General features: G+C 40.6%; 2 protein-coding genes and 2 non-coding genes across 4 annotated transcripts; 2 read left to right on the forward strand and 2 right to left on the reverse strand.

Annotated features, from left to right (window-relative positions):
• Positions 1 to 4,005: 4,005 nt before the first annotated feature.
• On the forward strand, positions 4,006 to 5,594 carry crhb (corticotropin releasing hormone b). Its single transcript, XM_026180445.2, has 2 exons — positions 4,006 to 4,146; positions 4,709 to 5,594. Exon 2 carries the CDS (start codon positions 4,729 to 4,731, stop codon positions 5,230 to 5,232), a length of 504 nt encoding a protein of 167 aa, XP_026036230.1. The 5' UTR covers positions 4,006 to 4,146; positions 4,709 to 4,728; the 3' UTR covers positions 5,233 to 5,594.
• A 1,138-nt stretch (positions 5,595 to 6,732) lies between these two features.
• On the reverse strand, positions 6,733 to 11,650 carry trim55b (tripartite motif containing 55b). Its single transcript, XM_026180444.2, has 8 exons — positions 11,256 to 11,650; positions 10,844 to 11,013; positions 9,400 to 9,577; positions 9,154 to 9,249; positions 8,271 to 8,504; positions 8,136 to 8,158; positions 7,619 to 7,743; positions 6,733 to 7,523 (listed from the first exon to the last, which is right to left on the reverse strand). Exons 1-8 carry the CDS (start codon positions 11,373 to 11,375, stop codon positions 7,351 to 7,353), a joined length of 1,119 nt encoding a protein of 372 aa, XP_026036229.1. The 5' UTR covers positions 11,376 to 11,650; the 3' UTR covers positions 6,733 to 7,350.
• Positions 11,651 to 12,218: 568 nt separating this feature from the next.
• Positions 12,219 to 12,291, reverse strand: trnaa-agc (transfer RNA alanine (anticodon AGC)). Its single transcript has one exon. It is a non-coding gene; the product is annotated as a tRNA-Ala (tRNA).
• A 432-nt stretch (positions 12,292 to 12,723) lies between these two features.
• On the forward strand, positions 12,724 to 12,809 carry trnay-gua (transfer RNA tyrosine (anticodon GUA)). Its single transcript is given in 2 exon segments — positions 12,724 to 12,760; positions 12,774 to 12,809. It is a non-coding gene; the product is annotated as a tRNA-Tyr (tRNA).
• The last annotated feature ends 3,937 nt before the right edge of the window (positions 12,810 to 16,746 follow it).

Genomic DNA, 16,746 nt, shown 5'->3' on the forward strand with positions numbered 1-16,746 from the left:
GCCCGCTGGATCTTTTCTCTTTTTCAAGTCATTCTCTGTAAACCCTAGAGATGATTGTGTGGGAAAATCCCAGTGGATCAGCAGTTTGTGAAATACTCGGACCAACAACAGCCATGTCACATTCACTTAAATCATCTTTCTATGCCATTCTGATGCTCATTTTGAACTTCAGCTGGTTGTCTTGACCCTGTCTACATGCCTGAATGTAATGATTTGCTACCATGTGACTGTATATAAAAAATATAATTTACAAACCTCCTCCTTGGTCGGCAGTCATATTTAACTGGTTTGTCACACTGAAAGTGACAGTATAGTATGTAGTGTCCAGATTAGAAGATAATCTGGATTGTAATTTACTGTACAGTCTCATCTTTTCCTACGTATAAACAATACAAAAGAATTAATGTTACTAATAAGCCTTAGGATTCTATAGGGCTCTTATTTAAAATGCGTGACCCTCGTGCTCACTATTGCACTGGTTTACACACTCCCTCCTCCTCTTTTACTGTTATTTGAGTGACCTTTGCTGAAAACCTTAGACCTCAGCTGTTCCAGGGAATCACTTAAAAAGAATAATGAAACTACGTATCAGTGACATCTTTAAATATTTTATACCTTTATGGGAGCAAACAGGGTCTCGTGGCAAAAGGCAATGGCAGCCAGCCAGGTGCACAGCTGATTTTGGTGTTTTTATGTGATTTATACAACAACAACAAAAAGGCTTCAAACTCTCCAATCGATCCTTTTAATTACAGGTATTAAATATTGTCTATTTAATTTTTAATCGAAATATAAAATTAGCTTTTTAGACGAGCTCTGTGACAAACTGGCGAACTCACTTCTCGATCTATGACAGTGAGAATAAATGGACTAATGGATGGAGGCTTTTTAGATTAAAGAACTTAGTATAGTTTATGTCTTTCTTAACAAACAGAAAAGAGATTCTAAACTTAAAAAAGACTCAGTATCTTTAAGATATCAGGACAGAGTAAGAACAAAGCTGGCAGAATTATCTCTTAAAATGACTATAAGCACAGAATATGAACTCAAACTTTTGGTTTCCCAAAAAGTAATCTGCAGGTATTCTGTAGTTACAAAAACACATACTGTAATTACCAATTTGTTACTTGCTTATTCAACTTAAACACTGGAGCTATTCTGGGCTCTGTTATGAGTTCCAGTATCATCCTTACAGGCATTATTTCCCTTTCACAACGTTTGTGTGACAAGACTGGCAACCACTATGTGAACGAGTAAAAGTGAAGCTTCTGGCCTGCACGTGCTAGATCGTTACAGACAGATGGCCCTCGGGGGGCTTCGCTGCATTACAGAGAACTTTGCGTCACACGTTCTCATACGGGTTACCGTACACGGTCTTAGGAAGAGCCAGAGAAAGCCAGCCGTGTCACATTTAATTTTTCAAGATGTGATGACATTGAAACCTTCAAAAGATTGCTTTGTGTCAAATCCTGAAACATTCATCAAAACAGTTCTTTTCAAAAGCAGCTGGGGTTCACTGAAGAACACTTTAACATTAAGCCACCCTGTGGGGATACTGGCAGATCTCCTCTTGCATAGCAAATTAAACTTCTTAGCCTTAAATAGCCATGGTTGAAGCGTATATGTTTAACAATATAACTAGTTGGCTGATTGTATGAAAGCTTGGAGTAGTTTTGTGGTCAACTGTAAAACAAGAAATGCCATTTCTGTAAAATTGTCCATGTCTTTTTTCTTTGTAAAATGAAAGGCCAGGCTCTCACTTCTATTAGAGGTGTTTTTATAACAGGTTATATCACTGCACTATAAACCAGAAGGACACCTCAGCAACAAGACTGAGGTCAGGTGGTAGTCTAGCCCTGGGCTCTGCAGTCCCAGCGATCGCACTCACTTAAGCAGCGAGAGTGACTTTGATTATTAAAATTTTGTTTGTGAAAGTCAAGCATGCATTAGGAAAAACACGCTTCTATCCACTGGAGAAAGCTGTCCAATTATTCACAAAGGGAAAGTTCACCGAGAAGCACCGGAAAGGCAAATGATCAAATAATGAATCTGCTGCAGAGGAGAATTTGCTCTTCTGACAGTGATTCTGTAAAATACTTTTTCTTTGGCAATTTGCAGTTTGTGTGCTGTGGAAATCCAATTTCATCTATTCATTTTGAGTGTCTCACCAAAAGATGCCAGCGGGAAAGGTGGCAACATTCCAGTTTTCCAGGACAAATCATTTGGGTTTTATCTAATGTAATCATCTAAAAGACTCGCTCTAATTGAGCAAAGAGAGAGATAATAATTTAAGCCCAAGTCTTTTCCGGGGTTGCATCACAGAAGAGGATTTCTCTCCCAGTGATTTGTCCAGGGACGGTGATTTGAAAATGAGGTGATGTGAATTGACCACGAGCAGTCCCTCTCTCATGGCGGTGTTTTCTATTTGTGTCAGCCAACATGTGTTTCTCATGATGGGACCTGACACGTCCCTTTGAGCGGTAACGGAGCATGAAAAGTGACAAAGTCGAGAGGCTAGGGGAAACAAGGTTTTTGCATATTATCCTCTAATCCACTAAAACCAATATAGGTAATGCATGAATCTTGGAAGACAGGACTTTCTTTCTGAAGAAAAACCATCCTGCACTTCATGACTACATTTACACAATCAAATGTTCCCCCTCTGCTCTCTCTTCCTTTCTCTTTCCAGAGTGGTTGATTTTACTTGAGTGCACACTACCTGTTAGGTCACTTTGACCTCTACATATGTTTGAATCGTACTCTTTCCCGGTCTGAATATCTGAATGAAATGGATTTACTGTTAAGGATTAAATGGAAGGGTTGCCTTACAATGCATTCTAATTTTAGTTGCAAGTATGAAAGAGCCATCTTTTTATCAACATATTTTGCCATATGGGAATCCACATCCTCTGTCTCTGCCTTTGTGGAAGAATTAGTGCTCATTTAATGGCATTGCAAACTAAAAGGCCTCTCTACCAATGCCAGTGTCCTAGCTCATCATTTAAAAGAAGGCCATCTGGATCCAACCAAAGTATAATAGCCAACTTTCCACCAAGTTTCATGAATTTCAGCCAGGTTGTTTTTACTTAAACTTGCTTACAGACAAACTAATAAACAAATGGAACTGAAAAGAAATCATCTGCCATTGTGGAGGAATTGCTTGTTTTAAGGTATTGCACAAATGTTTGGGTAAATGTAAAGCAGGTAAAGCAGACAGAAACACAAAGTTAAAGATTTGAGCTTTTTAACATTCTAATCGCTTTTCTAATACTCGGATAAGCGCTTCATCTTGCAAGTGTGGCTTGGCGGTGGGCCCCTCTGGAGCAAGGTGGCCAAGGCACCGATTGGAAGAGGTGGTGACGTATATATGTGCAGCAGCAATGAATCACTGGGAGACAATACCTCTCTCTCTCTCCCAGCCTGATGTGTTTGCAAATGCACTTTCACTGAATGCAACACAGGGCAGATGGAAAACTGCTTTGGAATACTTGTGGTGTAAAATGCAGAGACAAAGTGAGTCCTGAAGATTGCACCAAAATGTCATACCTGAAACTACCGCACTTCCACAGTGTTACATAACTTTTGCAATTTTGTAGGCAATAGCAGTCACTGTATGGTGTCCTCAGATGAGGAAGGTTTTTTTTCCCTTTGTCTTTTATAAGACACATGATGAAAATGAGCAGTGACTGATAAGAAGAAAAAACATAGTTCCAGACTTATCTCGTCTAAATATTACTTTTTAACTTCTGATTATTTGCCACATGGAGTCCAAAACCCTTGGAATTATTTTTCAACTAACAAACTCAAGTGAAAATGCCGGCAGGTGTGTCACCTATAGGCCTATTCTGAAAGCGCCGAGGTAGACGCTCGTGCACGTGCGCGCGCACTCACATATGACTCATCTCATCTAAACTAAAGCACTTTGTCAGAGGCGTCCATTCACGTTACACCCATGCAAGAACGCGCAGACTCAATCTCAGCTTGGAGCGCGACACTTATAGTGAGGGTGGCTATATAAGTCCATTCAGCATCTATCCTTTAAGTAACTATATACTTGATTCCTCAAAGTGAAGTGAAGGAGGGCGGCATCTCGCCAACTACCTGGCAACCTACACGGCTGTAGCGGACCACCTCTAAAGCCTGAAGGTAAGAAAAGTTTCATTAATTTTACCCACATTTTGAATTCGTATTTTTCCCTCTTTTAGCATTTTAGTTATTCTTTTCCCAAGCACAGCTCAATGCGACTTTGCTTAATTAAAGACTTCTTTGTGCTTCACAGCAAACATTTAAAAACTGTATTTGTAGATGATAAAGTGGATTTGTAGATGATAAAGTGGATTTTTGGCTTTGCTGATACCTTTCTATTCTCATTTCTGATTTCATTTTTGGGGATGGACTAAGTATAATGATAGAAGACAATAATTCCTCATTCTAATCTTCGAGCTTCCTTTACGCGTAAATATTCCACATCGCTGATCAGTTGTACAATATATAGTCTCCTTACTAATAACAGGTGGCAACAGATCGCAAAATATCTTACAATAATAAAAATAAACTGCGGCAGCAATAGTTATAATTTGCCCGTTACATTATTGCAACGTCTCTTTTACGTGCGTAATTGCCTTTTTACGCGGCACATCTCGCGCCACAGCAAAAAAAACGAGCGTGCCAAAATTAAATAACCCAATGTATTTCTTTTTCTTCCCAGATTCCTGTTGAAATCCTGACATGAAGCTCAATTTATTCGGTACCGCCGTGATTCTGCTAGTTGCCTTCTTACCGCGCTACGAATGTCGGGCTATTGAGAGCCCTGGCAGTACTCTGCGCGTCCCAGCTCTACAAACCCAAAACTCCCAGCAGCTGCAATCCGGCCCGATTCTGGAGAGGCTTGGGGAGGAGTATTTCATCCGACTGGGCAACGGGGACTCGAACTCTTTCCCATCAACGTCCATGTATCCCGGCGGATCACCTTCCATCTTCAACAGAGCTTTGCAACTCCAGCTGACGCGGCGTCTTTTACAGGGTAAAGTTGGGAACATCAGGGCGCTCATAAGCGGCTTCGGAGACCGCGGGGACGACTCGATGGAGAGGGGAAGAAGGTCCGAGGACCCGCCAATATCCCTGGATCTGACCTTCCATCTGCTCCGGGAGATGATGGAGATGTCCAGGGCGGAACAGCTGGCTCAGCAAGCGCAGAATAACAGAAGAATGATGGAGCTCTTCGGGAAATGATTTCCCAGCCCGCCAAAGATCTCCCTTCCCTTTCTTTTTCTTTTACTCCTTCTGTTGTGCATTTTTGCCATCAGCACAAAACATGCTCTGTACAATATAGTGCTGCTTTATCACTTTATTGTTTATAGCTTTAACCTCAAACTATGGAGCATAAACGGGCTTGACTTATAATGAGCCGATTGTACCTTGCCATTTCAATGTTGGTGTCAGATCTGTAGAGATATGCCGTTCTTCATATTTGAGATGAAATACTTTCGTCTAAGACATGAATTGCATTCACAAAATTGGCATTTTGTTTTAGATTATGAATCACTGTATTTATGAAATTTATGTTTGTTAATAAACTTATGTGCAACCAGTCATTTTCTGTTGTGCAACAGAACGTCTTATATCTATATTTTTAATAAAAAAAAAATAAAAGCAATGCTTACATTTCTCTGTGGATATCCTTACATATTAGTTAACACTAACGCCAATAAAAATAAATAAATAATCCCATTAACTTTGACTAGTAATCTGATTAAAACGCACTTTTCTAATGACTTTTAACACATGGATTTGTAGTCCCACATTAAAGAAACTTTGAAAAAAAAAGTAAATAACAACTTTAAGAGTGCACAAATGGCCACAGAATCTCGAGTCTTGCCTATAAATGCTGACTGGTAAAGGTTTGCCTAACTCAGTGCAAACAATTGCATAGGTCTAACCATGGCATTGCTCTGGAGCCAGTTCATGCCTTCTGTCTAACACAGACGCACACAAAAAAAGCTCTAACTGCAGTACTTTGCCAAAAATCTGAACAACCCTTCAGCGCAGTGAACATTCATACAGCGTTCTTCTTCCAAACCCTTAATCCTCAAGAGGCAATTCTCATTATACCAGCAAGAGGCAACCACGCTTAGCTCAAAGATGCACCACTGATAGCTAATTAGTGTCGAAGACACTGTGTGTGTGTGTGTTTATGTGTGAGCGTGTGTATGTGAACGCTGATTCTTGACCCCCAGTGTCAGGCTACGCTAAACAAGAGCCGTGGGTGTGAGTCATCCTATTCTTTTTGGCCCACGAAGCATCTTGAGGCTTAGTGTGGGATTGAGCCCATTTGTAAAGGATCCAACTCACCGAGACACGGTGTAAAATAACAGATGGTCGTTGAATGGTGGACTACCTGAGCGGTGGAGTTACAGCAACGTGAGGCCATCGCAGGGCAGCAAATTATTTGCTTTGGTCTAAAAATATGGGAGCACTCATATTTGCTCACTGTGGTCTCATATGTATATGCAGGAGTGTTATCCTGATCATGCAGTGGAGAAGGATGTTAAAAATGTCTGAACAAGCCAAAAAAAGGCACTCACGCATTGAGCTGGATTTCCTTCCACGGAAATATGCCAATAGGAGTGTGGAAAGACGAAGAGGGAGGGAGAGAGAAGGCATTACGAAGAAACAAAACTGTTTTTTTACATCTAGTGTCAAATAGCGATGTGAAAAAGTATGCTGATGGTATTTAGTCAAATCATTTTTAATGTATATAATATGCATGTATCATATATATCATCATGGGAAATAATACCTGTGCCACATTACAATGAAGAATATTAAACATAACGCAAGCAGCCCGATGTAGGAAATACTGAAATGTCACAGTGCTCATTTTATCACTCTGCTACATTACTCACAGAGTTATATCAGTCATCAAGAAGTATACAACAGGGAGGAGAACCAGCGGCTCTCCTATTATGTTTTTTTAATGATGGAGTTTAAGGAGCAAGTCTCAAAAGGTCAACCACATAAAAAAAATATTTGAGTACATCTGAATTCTGCAAAGAGCTGAATGACAGTCAAAGTCCCTCTGTCATTAAGCATGTTCAAAATGAAAAGGAGGAACTAAAGCATGTTTTTTTAATAAGAGAAAAAGAGATTAAATCAGTCCGAATGCTGTGATAGACCAATCACAACAAAAGAGGCAGAAGTAAAACATCTCTGCCTTCCTTAAGATCTACATACACAGATTAGGTTCCCCTCGTGGCTAAAAATGTATCACAGCTGACCTGAGGTCAACATTTAGGAGCAACAATCAATCCTGCTTCTGGTTTAGGTGTTGTCAGGGCCGATGGCTGACAGCTAAGTTGAGGGAGTGCTCGTGGGTGCGCTGGGGGAGGAGCTCATCTGCTGTGGGGGTGCAGAAGGCTGGGCAGAGGTGGCTGAAACAGCACCTCCAGGAACAGTTTGTGATCCTTCTCCTTCCTCAGCACCGGCTCCTGCAGCCTCATCTTCTTCATCCTCATCTTTGTCATCTGTGTGAGAATTAAGGCAAAAAAGGATGAAGGTTAGAGAACTACAACACTGAGGGGTGTGAAGCAAATTAAAGCCGCGATCTCTGTTCCTTTACCTTGGATGAAGTCGATGCTCCGCAGGGCCTTGCCCTCTTTCTTGAAGTCGACTTTGTAGTGATCCATACTCTCGTAGCCAAGCTCTACTTTATCCAGGTGCGCTGCACTGGATGCCTCTTCAATCCTGAGCACATAAGTCTCATTTAGGATATTCACAGGACTAAATGTTGCCTCACAAAGTCATGGTAACACGTCTTAAATATATTCAATCTGTGATGTTTAGCACGTTCGGCAAGTTATTTCAGGATGCCACAGCAGAAGATAGTGATTTGCAACATTTCACAGGATTATTTTCCACAGCTACCAGAGGGAAGGTGTGACCTTGCTCTATTAGAGTTCTGGTTTTATGTGTAAGTGCAGATGTACTCATTCATGAGAATGATTAAAAAACATTAGCTAGAAAGGATTTTGACTTTTACACTGGCGGTGTAGTCTCTCTCTTTTTTGCAAAACCCCTTCATCCTCTTACCAGTGCAATTATTATTATTGAAAAACAAACAGCATACCGGTACTTACTTTTTGAGGAGAGGCTTTGTGTTCTGAAAGACACAAGGGAGAGTTCAACTGAACATGCACATAAAATACTGATAAACTTTTATGAATTGGCTAAAATTATGTCAAATTTAAACCCCATGTGGTAGCAGCTCTGACCTGCAGGAATAAAGCCATTTCTGGCTCATCCATAGTCTGGATCCCCATCTCCAAGATTTTACAGCTCTCCTCCAGATGGTCTCCATATTTCCTTGTCAGGCCCCGGATATAGTTTACCTTCTCTTCCTGTTCGCCTGTCACCTTCTGACTCATCTCCCTCTTTTTCTCCTCCAGGATAGAGTACAGGTGGTCAAACTTTTCACAAACCAGAGTCTTCTGTCTCCGACTGTTCTCCTGTACGTGCGTGAACAAGTGAAGAAAGCACACACCCACAGGGAAAGATTGTAAATTCTGCAGGTCCATTCTTTATTAATGAGTTCTGGGTGGGAAATGTAGGCAATTCAGTTTCGAAGTACATTAGAATTTCAAAATGAGAGAAAATGCGGTAACTAGTTGTTGTTTTCATTCTTCGGATGTCTAAACACTGCAAAATTCCTTCCGTTCAGTTGGTGCCATGTGCATGACGCCACAGCAGTGACACACAGGGGACTGGAGTCACTCCAGCTTCCTCTCTACTACATCCAACTGTGGCACGTGAACCATAAGAAAGCTGCCTGTTCTCGCCCTATCAATTACACTGCTCGTTTTATTGTCCGTGGAAGTGGGTCGAAGGCAGAATAGGGTGCTCTAACTAGTGTATGTGCACCCAGCGTAGGAGAAAATATGAAAAGGGGAGATTAAAGCAGTCCGTGGAACCAAAACATTTATTTTCCTCTTACTGCCTCTCTGTCTAAATCTCGCAGATGGATAAAAGCAGAAAGAGTGGCCGTGACAAGGACACATTACATCAGTTTGGTTGTCTGTGCAGGTGCATTAGTGTGTGCACGGAGTGAGGCTTGCTGCGTGAGTGAGCGGCCAGGCACTGCAGCAGTCGGACACTGACCTCTATGGCACGACAGGCTTCCTCTAGCTGACTAATGATGCCCTGCATCCTGTCGTTGTTACCAACCACCATGGCAATCCCGTCACTCAGCTCCGTCTAGGGGGCAAGGACACGACAGCATGACTACAGACTCAAATCTGGGGCAAATCTATGATTATACTACGACATACTTCATGATGAAACTGTAAAAAACACATCACCATGGCTGACAGTATTCGTAGCCTTTGTAAGCATCTCGGGCCTCACCTTCTTCGTCTGGTAGATGCTGCTGAGAGGAGCCACCTCGCACTCTTTGTGGGCTCCAAAGACCTTGCACATGGAGCATATGGGCACACCGTGGGTCACGCAGTAAATGTTGATCTTTTCGTCCTCGTGAATATCACACATGGGCGTTTCTTCCTTTTTCTCTGGTGCTGGTTTGCTGCTGTTGAGGTGCGATGAAAACAGCAGTAGTGTCCTGTGATGCTGCACATTTGACTGCATACTGATGTGACATGCAGTGTCAGTTTGATAATGTCACTGTTACACATCTCGGCATCTCAACAGCTTATCGATGACCCATCAGGTGTGCCCTGCCATTCACATGCACTGCCAGCACTGTAATCAATAGGTCATCATCATTGCTGAGTAGTGTGGGAGCAAGCATACATGATTCATGTTTATATAGCTTAAAAGTTTTCCCCCCTTCCTTATTTCTTAAGTTTATACGTCACACCATCAGACAAAGATAAAAAATGCAGTTTTTAAATAATGATTTCATTTTTTAAGTGAAAAGTTTATCCAAATGCACCTGCCCTGTGTGAAAAAGTAATCGTAAAGCTTTTGGCGATATCTGACAATGAGTCTTTCACATCACCGTAGAGGAATTTTGGCCTGCTCTTCTTTGCAGAATTGCTTTAATTCAAACACATTTAAAAGGGTTTTTTGAGCACGAACAACCTGTTTAAGGTCCTGACTTTGAGTAGGTGGTTCCAAAACCTTACATTTGCTTGTTTTTAAGGATAAAGGTAACTCTTTGGGGGATGCGAATGTTTACATTTTAGACCGAGGAGATGGTTTAAAAGACGATGACGGATCATTAACTACACCAACTGTCAACCACCTACAATGCAGTCTCGAGATCCGTTTCCCACGCGGCTCAACATCCACTCACACGTTGCATCGGTTGAACTCAACGGGTCACATAATGTGGTCTCACGCAAGATCTCACAGTGATTTCATCTGAAGCCTCAGGTGGTAACGACCCACTGCTTTCTTCCCAGTTTGGCTCGTGTGATGATGGACATGACTACTAGTCAGGCAACGATCTCCTCTTAAGGGGAAATCCCCATTAGAGTTTAAATACCTGGCACTCTCTACGTTTTGGTTTCAGAACTGAAGAAGCATCTCGGTCATCCTATAAACTCTACTCAGGATAATTGTAATGAAATAATGTCACAACAGCAAGAAGTGTTGTGGATATCATGTCATACAAGCCTTTCAGTCATCTGCTGGATAAAAAAATCTGTGTGGATGACTACTGCAAGTAGAAATGCCCTCTCACCCACTGCAGATCTCTGACTCAGAAGCCAGTGTTTCACTTCCTGCTATTATACTTTACTGCAGTTTCACAAATGAAAACATCCTCCTGTCAGACATGAAGAATTCTTTTCATTTTCTGTTATTTTGACAAATGTCTGATCTGTCTCACCTGCTGGATTCTTGTTTGAACATGTCAATGATATTCTCAACCAACAGGTTCCTCTGCAGGCCGTAAACACCATGCCTGTCCAGAATCACCTCGTGTCTGCAGGACGGGCATCGGAAACGGCCACCAGAGGTCAACGAGCCGCTTCTTGTTGGAAGGTACGGGTTTGAAGCCTGTAAACAACAAGTGAAGCTCTGAATAATTACATTGTTTCACTCGGCAGTTAGGAAATATTAATCCAGGGGATTAACAGTCCATAACACAAACTTCAAACCACCATCATTAACATTCAGTCCACATGCTTGTAAACAGAGCCTATGGGTGTTAAATTTATGTCACTATTTGGGTCTTTGATATGTGAAAATTCAGACCAACTTTATAAATAATTACCAATTTGAGCCATTCAATAGCTTACCTGGAAAACATCATTGGCACATTTTCTGCACAGGTTGTGCTGGCAGGGTAGGATGACCACAGGCTTTGTAAACATTTCCAGGCATATTGGACAAATCAGCTGTTTCTCCAAGTTGTCCATGGTGTCAACGATTTCAAACACAACTAAACAACTTAAAAAGTCTGAAAAGTTTAGTATGAAGTCCTTTCTAAAAGCAGTCTATCATAGGCCCAGCTTCAGGCTAAGTAGTAGGCCTGTTATGTTTGTCCTAGAGGGTGTAGACTCCTATCTCCTCTGTGTCAGTTCTGTTTTTAGCAGCTACTGCTGTCACGTCTAAGGTTGCCATTTTTGCCTTGTCCATATTTGAAACTAAGTAGGGCAGTGCTGAACAGCAGCCCATCCCCAGCCTCTTATACGCTGGGTGCAATGTAGCTATGCGTTTCATAGGGTGGGGGCGAGTGATTTAGCAAGAGATGCAATCATATGACCCATGTGACTTTTAGATCTAAAATTATTGATAGCATCTGAAAATCTCTACTGAAAACACGTAGTTCTCGACACCTTTTTACCATGTTGCCAATCAAGTGCCAGCTTTGCATTAATGTTAACTTAGCAGCAGGAAGCTATCGAATGTGACTTCCGTCAAAGTTTGGAACAGACCATTACGTTAGAGGGAAGATAACAGCGCACAGGAGAGGTTTGTTACAATAATAGGTTCGCTGGCTAAGTTCCTAATTAAAGGAGTGATCGTGATTATACCTAGCATTAAACAAACTATGGCATGTGTTAAGCGTTTTTTGCACATGGGTATTTACACTTAGAGAACAGCATAAGGACGACAACCATAACATTGGGTGTATTCACCGCATCCTTAAATGTAGGTGATAACTGCTACTATTTTAAAAAACAGAAAAGAACAATTCAGTTAAAACATTTTGGTGTTTGTTAGCATGTTAAAGGCCTTACATTGAATGAAAATGTTATTGGAGAATGCGGGCATCGATCCCGCTACCTCTCGCATGCTAAGCGAGCGCTCTACCATTTGAGCTAATTCCCCGGTACGGAAGTCACTCGTTGTTTGTGTATTTATTGCTCGTGAGATACGTAGTCGGTCCAATCTTGCGGTGTAGTGTTTGATATATTTCGCATATCATGCCGAAATACAGTGCGGTAAGGTAGCATTATTAAGCTGTCTAGGTTAGCTCTAACGAATATGAATAATAACAGGGTTTAATAGCTGCTAAGTTATTGAAAGGCTTGCAATGTTAAAGTTCCTTTGGGGGACACCAAGTTACTTGAGATATGTGGGGAAACTCTTACACACAACCATTTAGCTCAAGTGGAAAACAGTAGCGAATGCAAATTTCCCGAAAACACGTTAACCGAACAGGGCGTCCGCCATATTTGTGACTTTACGCAGAAGCAGAGCATAAAGCGTTTTACGAGCCGATCTTATAAATACCCATGGGTTAGCTGTAGTCGTCAGCTCCCTTCGATAGCTCAGTTGGTAGAGCGGAGGACTGTAGTGGTTTCCCAGACATCCTTAGGTCGCTGGTTCGACTCCGGCTCGAAGGAGAGAGTGTTTTTTTCCCCTCCACCTGAAATTCTGAGCGCTTTTACAAATTTGCTAAGAATTGCTGTTCTATGAAGCTTCTCTAATCATTTCTTTTAATGAAAATGCATATTTCAGATGTTGAAAAAAATGGCTAGTATTGGCAGTTAATGTATTTTTCTAAAAATAAATGCTAATCCATAAAAACAGATTTGATGATTTTCTTAAACTTTCCCACAGAATCGAGTAGATTTTTTGGGTGGATGAAAGATAGAAGTGAGCTTGAAAATGTTTGGCACTGCACTGCCTGCAGTGATGGTCTAGTCAGCACAAATACACAGCATATCCTGCAAATCTGCTGTGCATGTTAAATAAGAAATGATCACACCTGCAAGCACTCTGTTCAAAAAGGGAATTTAAAAGTGATTGTTTAGTGTTTGATTATCTCTCCACTCATGATGAAAACAGACTTTATCACTTTGTTTGACTGTGAAATGACTTATAAAGGTGCTGCGAACACATTCAGATGGATGACTCAGAGACCGTAATTAACAGTTGTGTGGAGGACTGTGGCAAGCGTCACATGCTAATAAAGCGCCTTTGTTTATTTCTGTGCTGTTGCACGATTGTTATTCCTCCGTCCACTGATTCTCATTATTTCAATTACAAATTAAAACCCCTGTCCTCTGCTAATGGAGTGCTCATCTTCATGAATCTGTATGAGTTCCTCACTTTATTTCCAAATATTTGTCACGTCTAAATGTCCCACGCAAACGAAGCAATTAAAGATGCACTTTTTCAAAACATTTGACCTATACAAAAAATATTTACATACTCTTTAATTAGAAACTCAATGTCAAAGCGAACGTAGCAGGATCCTCATAGTGGAAGCTTCTGACCCATTTAAGCATACCTCATCTTTTTCTTTTTTCTTTTCATCTGACTCATACAATATGACATCTGCCTTCCTCGCACCTCTTTTCCTTTTATATAAAGCCACATAGATGTGCACACAGTGCTTTTCATGCAGAATCAATGAGTCATATTTAAACATTTTAGACAGATGTCAATACTGAAAATGAATGAATGTCTCTCTCACACTCTCTAATTTGTCTCTTTGTTTCATTTAGTGTCCCCTCTGGGGTTTGCAGGTTAGGAATCAACTTTAAGAAATGAGAAAAAAGGTGAAAAAAATAATAATAAAATGGGGGGAAAAGGATGAGAAATATACACATTCAAATAGTAAAGTTCCCATCTCTTGTGATTTGCAAGTCTATGTAAATGTAAAACACCGCTCTTACTAATTTTTGTCATTTAGCTTTTCATGTGTGTCTCACCCAGTTTTCCTTTCTGTTGATGTGTTTTTTCTCTGTGATGTACTACAACTGAAGTTTTTTGTCATTTTGTGATGCTGTGGGCACACCACTTTATTCAGTTTTAATCAGTAACCTCTAAAAAGGCTGAACTAGCATGATTACATATTCATTAGCGACAAGCACAGGCTGCTCAGATGCTCACCATTTAGATAAAAGTGAATTCAAATGAGATCAATTAAGAAGATGTTCTGGGTTATGTCTTTGTGATTGAAGTGAATTCATAATTTTTCAGCCATTACTATCTGACTCATAATATTGCAGCGCCTGTTAGTAAAAATCCAACAAAGATTGACAAATTAAGAGCAGTGTGGAGATTACTTGGAGATGAAAGGCCAATATGAATGCCAGACAGTGCTGCCTTTGAGGCTAAAAGCTGCCAATTTAAAGAGCACAGTGTGAAACTCCTGTTCCCCTCTTTCGCTCGGCGTTGGTAAGCGGTGCTTTGCGTGAATCGTGAAAAAGGTCTGCATGCACTGCCAAGGCCATGAAATACACCTGCGCTCACACATAACCCCACACATAAGATGTCTACAAACTCATAAGCAAGATGAAAGTGTATAAGGGACCAGAAAAGGGAGCAGAGCAAAGGGTGCCATCTGTTCACTTGTATGAATATTTCAGTTAGGTGGAAGTCATATTGTATTCACGCAGATGGCAAGCAGTCAGTGCCTGTGATTTAAAAACTCTCTGCGAGCAATTCCAGATAATGTCCATTTCTTCTTCATCTCCATATCTGTCCTAAATCATCCACTGAGCTGAGAGTCTTTGGGTCAGAAAAAGTATGATCATACCCTAGAATGAATAGTAATTTTAAAGGTAGCAGTAATTCACCGCGGATTCGCTTGGGATGAAGAAATATTAACGTCGAACAGTAATTAGCAAGACTTAAAAGGTATTCCATCTGAAATGAACACAGACACCATCAGCTAGGCTTCACATTATTTTTAAATGCCAAGGATGTAGTTAAATAAAAAAAAAGCAAGGTCAGATCTTTATCCATTTATGCAACTTCTGGATAGTTCAGGTCTGAACTAGTGATACTCTGGGCAGTTTCGAGGATTTGCCGTCACTGTGTTAATGTTGCAAAAGAACAAAATGATAACGCAGGCCTGTTTATGATACTGTGATACTATGAGCAGTACTGCTGAGGTCATACTGGGGTTACATACAAAGAGATACAGCAGCTGTACACCAAATATTTATAGTTGATTTAGCAGCAGCATTCACATTTATTTTCTCCAAGAAATAGAAGATCCAGTGCTCGGTGATTACCCTGATTACATTTTTAGTGAGTCCTCTTAGTTATCCCAGCTAATAGATCTTTTCTCTGGCGTTTCCAGATGCACAGTGATGATAAGTTATAAAAGAAAACTACATGTGGTCCTGTGTACTGTTACAGCCAAGAGTCTGGATAATATAAGAGGTACTTCATTGTAAAAGTAAGCAATCCCCTGTCATATGAATAAATGAGCAGGAACCTTCAACATGCAGTGACCTTTAAGGTTAGCAGTGAGGAGGCGTGCCTCTACTTTTTGGTATTTTTTTTAAAGAATGCATGTCAGATTATCCTCTAAAATGCTTCCAGGTTCACCTGTGCCTGTCGGACTTTAATAGCTTCTGGTCTGCAGATCAAGAGCGCAGTACAGTACCTTATTCTGTTTCTTTTAAATGAACAATATCATGAAAATCTAATTGGGCATAATGGAATATTGTCACACTTTGTAGATATAGCTTACTTGTTTTAATCGTAATAAATAGAAACGTTTTCTAGTACTTCATTGCTGTGTATATATTTAGAAGTTATTTTTGACCATACCTTCAAAACACAAGTAGTAGTGTGTAAATGAATACAGATCATTTAAGCTATGAAAATGTTTTAATATTTCTCTATATTTTTTGTTTGTTAGAGGGATTAATGGAAAAATTACAGACTGGGATCCATGACAATATAAGTAAAGGTCAGGCTTGACTCAACTTAGACGCGATCTCATTATGTTGAGATCACGTCATTTGTGTCATTTGTGATCAAGACACAAACTCACCGAGTCACTTTCCAGCCATGATAAATTACTTAAAAATACTCAAAACAACCCACAAAACTCAAAGAGTGACTCTGAAAAAAAGGCTCAGTCAGCATTTTTCCAGTAGCCACATTATCTTTGGCTTTAGAGTCCGTCCCCTATACAGGCCACTAACATCTGTGTTAAGATCTCATTTAAAATGCACCTTTCATGCTGTTGTATAATATGGCTCAAAATTGCACAACTTGGCTCAGTTGTGTAACAAAACATGTCAACCTACAATGTTTTAGAGCGGAAAAATCCCAATCTTGTCATCCACAAATTGATTGAGCTGGACCGGGTGATCCTGAATCCTTCCTTAGTTATGCTTAGTGTTTGTTCTTCACACTCTTTGTGTCCTCACACACACACACGCACCACTCCTCATTTAACTACTTATTATTACTCCCCTGCTCTCTTCCACAGTGTGTCTTTTGTCCCGTCTTCTTCTGCTCACACCCAACGCGTGGCAGATAGCTGGCCCTCCCTGAGCCTGGTACTGCTGGCGGTTTCTTCCTGTTAAA

This window comes from Astatotilapia calliptera, chromosome 9 (assembly GCF_964374335.1).
Source record: "Astatotilapia calliptera chromosome 9, fAstCal68.1, whole genome shotgun sequence".
In the NCBI taxonomy this organism is placed as follows: domain Eukaryota; kingdom Metazoa; phylum Chordata; class Actinopteri; order Cichliformes; family Cichlidae; genus Astatotilapia; species Astatotilapia calliptera.